The 9,118-nt window shown below is 41.7% G+C and overlaps 1 protein-coding gene and 1 pseudogene across 1 annotated transcript in view; both read left to right on the top strand.

Annotated features, from left to right (window-relative positions):
- LOC126195666 (uncharacterized) overlaps positions 1–1,695 on the top strand; it is a 332,282-nt gene extending 330,587 nt beyond the window's left edge. Inside the window, exons 6-7 of the mRNA XM_049934291.1 lie at positions 1,160–1,445; positions 1,667–1,695. Coding sequence (XP_049790248.1) covers positions 1,160–1,445; positions 1,667–1,695 — 315 coding nt within the window. The remainder of the gene's footprint in view (positions 1–1,159; positions 1,446–1,666) is intronic.
- A 7,088-nt stretch (positions 1,696–8,783) lies between these two features.
- LOC126196742 (5S ribosomal RNA) lies at positions 8,784–8,901 on the top strand (annotated as a pseudogene).
- The last annotated feature ends 217 nt before the right edge of the window (positions 8,902–9,118 follow it).

Raw genomic sequence — 9,118 nt, forward strand, 5'->3', positions numbered from 1 at the left:
ATCCCTAGAGATGTCGGTCGATCACGATACACTTGCGACTTCAGGTAACCCCAAAGCCAATAACCTCACGGACTGAGGTCTGGGGCCTGGGAGGCCAAGCATGAGGAAAGTGGCAGCTGAGCACACGATCATCACCAAACGACGCGTGCAAGAGATTTTTCACGCGTCTAGCAATCTTTTTTTGGTTCTGTTGTGTACACAGTTCCGCGTAGTCAGCGCGTACACAACTTTCCCAATAGAGCGCGCCCCGCTAAGCACAACAGCGCAGGCGCAGCGCTCGTCCGTCTCCGCAATACAAGATGGCGCTGTCTTAGAGACAGACCAAATTCTGCTTCCGCCGATCCGCGTATTAATATGTAACGTAGCCAATGTGATTGCTGCTAACGTAGAACCTTTTCTCCTCGCGGATCAGACTCGCGCAGTGATACCTGAACGCGCGAGGTATTATAAAGAGTGTACAGACCTCCGATTAGTCAGTCTGCATTAGTCTGCATTTCTCTATAGTCAAGTTTCAGTCTGCGCCTAATAATATTATCATATTCCTGTGCATAGCCATGAAGATAAATGTATAGACACTTTGTCAAGTATCAGATATGTGTGGGAATAAGATTAACGTACCAAGACCAAAGGAACTTCAGATTGTCAATTGTAAACAGCATCCAGAATCAAGTTACGTAATATCTATGCCTTTTTATTATTTTAATAAATGTGTGTGAAAATTAATCAAGTTCTGTTTAAAGTTGGTCACCGTCAATCTGCTACTCTAACCGTGCAAGTGACATTTCCATCGTCTGACCTAATGGCAGAAGATAAACACGCCACGATAAGACCACGAGACATATTGCTGACACTCACCTACTTCGTTAGAGAGACAAGTCAAATAATCTGATGGTGTGTGTACCGAAGGTCTTGCAGTACGCACACCACAGGTTCTAATAAAACCCCATGTCATTCCAACCGTGTGTGTGAATTTTTACCTATCTACATTATTCCGTGGTTTATTAAGTTTTGAAATTTATACTGACTTTTTGATCACCCGGTAAGTTGTTTGGAAAATTTCCCATAGGGGATCTAAACCTTAGGAAGACACTCCTAACGCAAGCATATCAATTGCTTCGGACTTTGAGGAGAACGCCTTTGACGCGACTGTTTTCCGCAGGCGAATTCCAGCGTTCTGGTGGGCCCCGAGGTGGTGGGCCCGGCTGACGCGGAAGGCCTGGTGTCGGCACGGCTGGGACTGCACTTCCGGTCGCAGGCGGCGCACTTCCGGCACGGCGGCTCGATGAAGCTCAAGTGCCTGGCGACGGTGGCCACCGTCTACTGGCGCAGCAACGAGGAGAGCGTGCGCGGAGACAAGCCCCAGAGGGCGCGCGTCATGGAGAGCCGGGGAGCCGCCGCCGCCGCCCGCGGGCCCGCCGCCTGCGCGCTCTGCACGCTGCCCGCAGGTGGGTCTCGCTCAGGGTCAAGGTCAGCGCAAGGGTCAAGGTCAAGGTCAGGGCCGAGGTTTAGCTCTTGGTCCCACTAGCAGTCGTATGATGGAGGTTCGACTTGCAGTTTGGATGGCACCCCGCACTAAGTAGTCAAGACTGCGTACCACAGGGTTCAACTATGGACCCAATCTTATTTCTATCTTAAATTAGTGTTTATTCACATTTCAATCTTTCAGCATGCTTCATTAATCCTCACTACAGGTGATAGACACATAACAGTGAAAAATAACATTTGTCTGTGCTGAAAGTGTCTGTCTTCGAATATTTGGAAGCAATGACAGACGTAGAAGAACTCAAAGTCTAGGTGAAGGCCATACTCCCACTTTGGACCAATGGAACAGTATTCCTTTTACGAGAGAAATTCCACTTCGATAGCGATGGGCAATTTAACAAATAAATATAAGATAATAACATATAATAATAATGATAATAATATATAATAATTATTATTATTGTTTGTTTGGATAAGTAATTGAAAGATTAAATTTTGTTTCTCCTTTAAGATTGGAATTGAATTTCTTAATTTTTCATAAAATCTTACGTAGCATTGTTCATTGAGGTCACACAATAAAGTAAATGCAAGTTACGCCTTGAATTTATCGAGCTTCGCACGTCCGAAGATGTACGGAACGTAGCCAGGGCTCATATACATTTTTTGTAGACAAAGTCTGATATCTGACCTCAGCTTCAGTCATGACAATGGAGTGACTAAAACTACTAAAACAGAGAAAAGCATACGATTAAATAAAACATATTTTCATTTTAACATGTACATTACGATATGAATGACACTTACGTAAATAATTGCAGATAGTTCACAAATGAGAGACACTTATTAATTCTGCGCCTCTTTTCTGCAAATAAGTATCAATATGGCTACCTATGGAGCCACACAAAATATTAAGTCCTTCTAGGTCAACGAATGACATAAGAGTGAAGGTGCCTATGCCTACTGGCTGCTATCTCTTGTCTTAAAAAATCGATACATATGATCTAAGTTAAGTAAATTAAATATAGTCTGCGCTCGAGTGCAAATGGTTCCTTAAAGGACTTTGCAGTTAAAGTAATCAATACTGTGTACCACAGGGTTCAATTGTGGAGCCAGTCGTATTTCTAACTTAAATTAATGCTCATTCACAGTGCAGTCTTTCTGCAAATGGTACACGTATAGTAGCGAACGGTAGTATTAGTACATTTACTGAAATGGTGTCCAATGGTGTATTCCCAAAATTACAAATGGGGCCCCTTTTGTTCTTTCCTGATCCAAAACACTTTTTGATCTGGAATGAGATTTTCACTCTGCAGCGGAGTGTGCGCTGATATGAAACTTCCTGGCAGATTAAAACTGTGTGCCGAACTGAGACTCGAACTCAGGACCTTTGCCTTTCGTGGTCAAGTGCTCTACCAACTGAGCTACCCAAGCACGACTCACGCCCCGTCCTCACAGCTTTACTTCTGCCACTACCTCGTCTCCTACTTTCCAAACTTTACAGAAGCTCTCCTGCATCCTTGCATTCTGGAAACATCCCCCAGGCTGTGTCTAAGCCATGTTTCTGCAACTTCCTACTTTTTAATCTGTTTGTTTGGTTCGTCAATCGTCTTTACGCCGTTTTTGGGCAACATACGGCCAATTATGACCACCACCGCGAGGACGTATGGCAGAAAGGCTGTATCCCTACATTTCTTCTTCTGGTGTGTCACTTCGCCGAGTTTTAGGTTTCGTGACACTTCTCATGCAAGTGGTGGAGTACCCACTGCCCTCAGGACATTATTCAGGGTTGGACCAAGCGTCCGAATTCCTGCGGATGAAATATTTGTCTTGCGCGTTACTATCGTGTTAATCGTAAGTCTACACAAGCTGCGTAAGAAGTTTCACGGAATCTGACAGTCGAGAAAGTGTGAAATCAAATGAAGAAATGACTACTGCGTGCTAACTTGTTTCTTGGTGCTAGAGAAACGTAAGATATTCTTGCCTGTTCCATATTGCTACTTGTTTATTCTTTGTTCTTTCCATTTTAGCAAACCAGTGATGCTCCTAGCGAGCAGTTCCTGTTAGGTAAAATTAATTTGAGAATTTAAACCCAGTGAGACTAAACTGAAATCATCAGAATGACGAAGAGAAAATTGCTGGAAAACACTAAATCTGAGGATAATTTATAGCGTTTTGGTAGAAATCTTACTATGGTAAAAATATTTTTTAATCTGCATTAGAATGGGGGTATCGCAGCAAACATAAATATAGAACATAACTTGGCATTTTCTTCTTTCTTTAAGTAAAGAGTATTGAAATGAACGCTCTCTTTCAGTTCCCTTTTTTTTCTCATTTATAAATCATATCAGTGATCGTAATAAGCGTAACATTTTTCTTTTAAAAACTTTTTAAAATCTCAACTTTATCGATCAGACTACGTTGCAATGCATTCTACTGTCTGTACGTTTTAATTAGAATGACATTTAGGCACTACTCTACTAACGTAGGAAACTAGAGTTTCATGTAAAAATCCTTATACGATTGACTCAAAGACTCAGTACTCTCGTGGTGTAGTGTAATGAACTTACAAAATCTTGAACGTTTCCCAGAATTGACACGGCCTTAGCATCATTCTTCCCCTGGAAAGTGGCAAGAAATAAATAGTGTCTAGTCGGAAGCTCTTCTTTTTGCCTATCAAAGAAATAGAATGATTCTCTGCGACTTCGCAACATTTCTGACTATATACTGTACAAATGCAAATGGTCGGTGCCCATCCATATAGGGCAGAACAAGAGCTGCTGTTCGCCTATACTCCACTGCAGTTCTGCAACAGCCTGCTCCTACCAACAAACACCTCCGATCAGAATGCCAGACAATAAATTTCTCCGGACATGTTGTATTAATCAAATGAACCAGCGCTTGTCCCACTTTCCAAAAATCAACAGCCCTGTTACATAGCCTATCGTCAGTACAGTTAATGAATGTTTATTATTATGATCTTCACTGACATTTAGATTATTCCTTCTTCAGCGCTAGCACATTTGTTTCAATATTGCTGACTGAAGCCATAGTTAGCTTAGGCGTCTGCTTTTACTTTGGACTGCGCACCATTAACTAACATGCAAGCAGTAATCATTACAAACTGGAAAAACAATGCAAAACATTATCACTCTTCATAACTTCCCCTCTCAATGCTTATTATAGGTGGCGCAAACTGTACTTGAGGTCCTTTATCTGAGAAAAATGGTAGTAGAACATTACAATTCTGACCACGAAGACCATTCTGTTATTTTAAAAACTCCAATTTTCTGGACATATTGAACATTTCCTGTATAGAACACCATCTTTGCTTTGTCTTACTTTGTTATGCTAATTATTGCTATTCTGATCAGATGAAGCGCCATCTGTCGGACATTTTGTGAACGTTTGTATTTTTTTGGCTCTAATAAAACCCCATGTCATTCCAAGCATGTGTGTCAGTTTATACCTCTCTTTCTAGTGATAGAAAGGAAATTACTAAAAGGTTTCGTAAAAACAACCGGAAAAGTAATATTCTTTTATACGAGTGGTGTCTGTACCTTTACACATGTCCAAAAGAACAATCGTCACCCATATAGCTTGTGGCGGAACCGGTTTATAGTATTTCTTGACCTTAATTACTTATAAATGGTATTTCAGGTAGATCACAGAAATATATATATATAAAACAAGTTACCTATTGTCAGCGTAAGAATTCGTTTGATCTCAAAAATGATTATCCCGGCTAATATTTGTCACTCTTCTACAGAAGTCTCCACTTGACATTGTGTAGAAATGTTGTCTGTAAAGTCGTGTGAGTGGCACTAAATTGCTTATCGTTTATCAGATTTTACACAACTGTTACTTAAGATGCAAGCACTTTTCTCTAGCAAAAGGAACATTTAGTCACAAAATACTATCCGCGCACAACACTGACGTATGTCTCCTATTAAAATATTTCATGTAAATCGTCCGAAATAATTAGGCTTCATACATCAGCAAATAAGAAATTGATATTACGTAACGTGCTATGAGCACTAATTTTAATGATTCTATCTGAGTTAAATTCTGTCTTTTAAAGTACATTCAGCACCACAGGTGCACGTTTATTTCTATTCATTTATATCTAACAACATTCATGTTTGTTAAAATTCTCGATTCAAAATTGCCGCAGATATATTTTTGCTAATATGGCGGCAGACAGACGATAGCCAATTTGTCTGTTGTTATTCTCCATTCCTTTTATATCAAGTTAATATATTCAGATAAAAGTCTTTAAACCTTTTGTTCTCTCTTCTTTAGCATTTAAAATTATTCTCTATGAAAAATGTTTTATATTTTTTATACCATCTACTATTAATCCGCTGTAAGTTACTAGCGCTAATGGCTGCGCTCCTAATTGCAGAGCTGAAAATTAACACTTAAAAACATTAATTACAAATGAAATAAATACAAATCCACATCTAGACAATAGCTACTTTATTTTTCAAATAATAGTTAACAATACAGGGTGAGTCACCTAACATTACCGCTGCATATATTTCGTAAACCACATCAAATACTGACGAATCGATTCCACAGACCGAATGTGAGGAGAGGGGCTAATGTAATTGGTTAATACAAACCATAAAAAAATGCACGGAAGTATGTTTCTTAACACAAACCTACGTTTTTTTTAAATGGAACCCTGTTAGTTTTGTTAGCACATCTGAACATATAAACAAATACGTAATCAGTGCCGTTTGTTGCATTGTAAAATGTTAATTACATCCGGAGATATTGTAACCTAAAGTTGACGCTTGAGTACTACTCCTCCACTGTTCGATCGTGTGTATCGGAGAGCACCGAATTACGTAGGGATCCAAAGGGAACGGTGACGGACCTTAGCTACAGAAGAGACTGGAACAGCACATTACGTCCACATGGAAACACCTTTTATTGGTCTTTTTCACTGACGCACATGTACATTACCATGAGGTATGAGGTACACGTTCGACAGGCGTTTCATAGGACGTGGAGGACGCATAAATTGGCCAGCCCGTGCTCCTGATCTTACACCTCTGAACTTCTTTCTGTGGGGTACGTTAAAGGAGAATGTGAACCGTGATGTGCCTACAACCCCCGAGGATATGAAACAACGTATTGTGGCAGCCTGCGGCGACATTACAAAAAAATGGCTCTGAGCACTATGGGACTCAACTGCTGAGGTCATTAGTCCCCTAGAACTTAGAACTAGTTAAACCTAACTAACCTAAGGACATCACAAACATCCATGCCCGAGGCAGGATTCGAACCTGCGACCGTAGCGGTCTTGCGGTTCCAGACTGCAGCGCCTTTAACCGCACGGCCACTTCGGCCGGCGGCGACATTACACCAGATGTACTGCGGCGTGTACGACATTCATTACGCCAGAGATTGCAATTGTGTGCAGCAAATGATGGCCACCACATCGAACATCTTTGAACATCTATTGGCCTGACATGTCGGGACACACTCTATTCCACTCCGTAGTTGAAAACGGAAACCACGTGTGTACGCGTACCTCACTCCTCAAGGTAATGTACATGTGCGTCAGTGAAAAAGACCAATAAAAAGGTGTTAGCATGTGGACGTAATGTGCTGTTCCAGTTTCTTCTGTACCTAAGGTCCATCACCGTTCCCTTTGGATCCCTATGTAATTCGGTGCTCTCCGATACACACGATCGAACAGCGGAGGAGTGGTACTCAAGCGTCAACTTTAGGTTACAATATCTCCGGATGTAATTAACATTTTGCAATGCAACAAACGGCACTGATTACGTATTTGTTTATATGTTCAGATGTGCTGTCAAAACTAACGGGGTTCCATTTAAAAAAACGTAGGTTTATGTTCAAAAACATACTTTCGTGCATTTTTTTATGGTTTGTATTAACCAATTACTTTAGCCCCTCTCCTCACGTTCGGTCTGTGGAATCGATTCGTCAGTATTTGATGTGGTTTACGAAATATATGCAGCGGTAATGTTAGGTGACTCACCCTGTATAGTTACAGGTTTTCTCTTTACAGACCTGACACGTCTCTCGTCCGAACGTTTCATCGCTTAGCACAGGAAGAACAACTGAACCACAGTTATCACAGATAACAAAAAAAGATTATAATTGTCGTTGTCTATGAATGTAGTTCTCTGATAATAGTTTTAATTCACACAGAAATTAAACTATTACAGAAATAATGAAATAGTTATCGTCATTTTTACGCGATACAGTATTTTTTATACGTAGTATAGATAATATTTTTTGAAGTTTGTACACTTAGTTCATTTTAACATCTTGTGGCTAGAACATAGTGTCGTGGATATTAAAAGATACATATGCGCTATGAAAGCTAGATGATCATTCAGTGCAGGACACTCTTCACCTCACCTTGTGTGGGACATCGCGTGATGCGACGAGCAAAAAGAGTAAAATGGGCTAGGAGGCGCTAATATGGTAGTGTGCGTCAAGTGGGAATTTGGACTGAGAGGGTCGTCAGTGCAGTTCTGTTTTAACCTCTGCTCCAAGGTGTAGATGGTTAGCGCAACTGCCTAGTAAGAAGAAGACCCAAATTTGACTCCCAGCCATGGTACATCTGTTATTTGTCGCCAATGATTTCTTTCATTGCCCGAATGTGGCAGAGATCGGAATTTCTCCTTTCTGGCCATATAATATTCCTTTATTCATGAAGGCAGTCAAATGAAAATCGAATAGCCACCACAATGGGTCTATAGAACAGCTCTATTGAAAAGTAATCAGACATTTATCCCATTCGGAGACCAGACGATTAATTCGTGTTTCGCAGAACGCCGTCGGGTGCTGACAGATCCACAAACGCACGCACTCTTGCACTTCCTTGTCAGTCTGAAGTCGACTTTCACAAGTGTCTTTTCTTGAGATCACGAAAGATATGAAAATCACGGTGAATGATCCGGGCTATATGGAGGTTGTTGCAGTATTTCTCAACACATCGCTGAAACGTAAACGTCGACCGATTGGCAGTTTTGGAAGCAGCTATAGTGCAGTAATTGAAGATTGCGTCCGACTGCTTTCCTAGGCGTTTTGATTTTATGGCGTGTAGAAGTTTCAGCAAAGTGTCTTCATAGCACTGCGCGTTGATTGTAGTTCCATGCTCAAGGAACTCAACGGACATAGGGCCCCTGCAGTCGAAGGTCATCGTGATCTTACGTGGTGGCGCCTTATCGAGCCAGAAGGCAAACGATCAAGCCAACAGTGGAAGCATCCCGCATTTCCCCCGCCAAACAAATCAGAAGCTGTTAACACAAGTTGCGGGCAACGGCCTTGACGCAGTGGATACACCGGTTCCCGTCAGATCACCGAAGTTAAGCGCTGTCGCACGTGGCCGGCACTTGGATGGGTGACCATCTGGGCCGCCATGCAGTGTTGCCATTTTTCGGGGTGCACTCACCCTCGTGATGCCCATTGAGGAGCTACTCGACAGAACAGTAGCGGCTCCTGTCAAAGACGACCATCATAACGACCGGGAGAACAGTGTGCTGATCACACGCCCCTCCTATCCACATCCTAATCTGAGGGTGACACGGCGGTCGAATGGTCCCGATGGGCCTCTTATGGCCTGAAGACGGAGTGCTTTTTGTTAACACAA

The sequence above is a fragment of the Schistocerca nitens genome, chromosome 7, assembly GCF_023898315.1.
Source record: "Schistocerca nitens isolate TAMUIC-IGC-003100 chromosome 7, iqSchNite1.1, whole genome shotgun sequence".
Taxonomy (NCBI): Eukaryota; Metazoa; Arthropoda; class Insecta; order Orthoptera; family Acrididae; genus Schistocerca; species Schistocerca nitens.